The 279-nt window shown below is 61.3% G+C and overlaps 1 protein-coding gene across 1 annotated transcript in view; it reads right to left on the reverse strand.

Annotated features, from left to right (window-relative positions):
* Positions 1-267, reverse strand: part of LOC104491073 (fructose-bisphosphate aldolase C-like) — a gene marked incomplete at its 3' end in the record, with an annotated part of 743 nt that extends 476 nt beyond the window's left edge. The window contains exons 1-2 of the mRNA XM_010133433.1: positions 160-267; positions 5-79 (exon numbers count right to left, since the gene is read on the reverse strand). Of these exons, the coding sequence (XP_010131735.1) occupies positions 5-79; positions 160-267 (183 nt within the window). The remainder of the gene's footprint in view (positions 1-4; positions 80-159) is intronic.
* Between the last annotated feature and the right edge of the window lie 12 nt (positions 268-279).

Raw genomic sequence — 279 nt, forward strand, 5'->3', positions numbered from 1 at the left:
TCACCATGTTGGGCTTCAGCAGGGTCCCCTCCAGGTAGACGTGGTGGTCGCTCAGTGCCTTGTAGACAGCTGCCAGCACCTGGAGAGGACGGGCAGCGTGAAGTCCCCTGGCACAGCATGGCACAGCTTGCCTGGCCCAGTGCGCACCCCACCACTCACCTTCTCCGTCACATACTGGCACCGCTTGAGGTCATGGTCACCATCGGGCAGGATCTCTGGCTCCACGATGGGCACAATGCCGTTCTGCAAACGCCAGAGAGACACCATCATGGGGATGTC

The sequence above is a fragment of the Buceros rhinoceros genome, unplaced genomic scaffold (genome assembly GCF_000710305.1).
Source record: "Buceros rhinoceros silvestris isolate BGI_N320 unplaced genomic scaffold, ASM71030v1 scaffold24913, whole genome shotgun sequence".
Lineage (NCBI taxonomy): Eukaryota > Metazoa > Chordata > Aves > Bucerotiformes > Bucerotidae > Buceros > Buceros rhinoceros.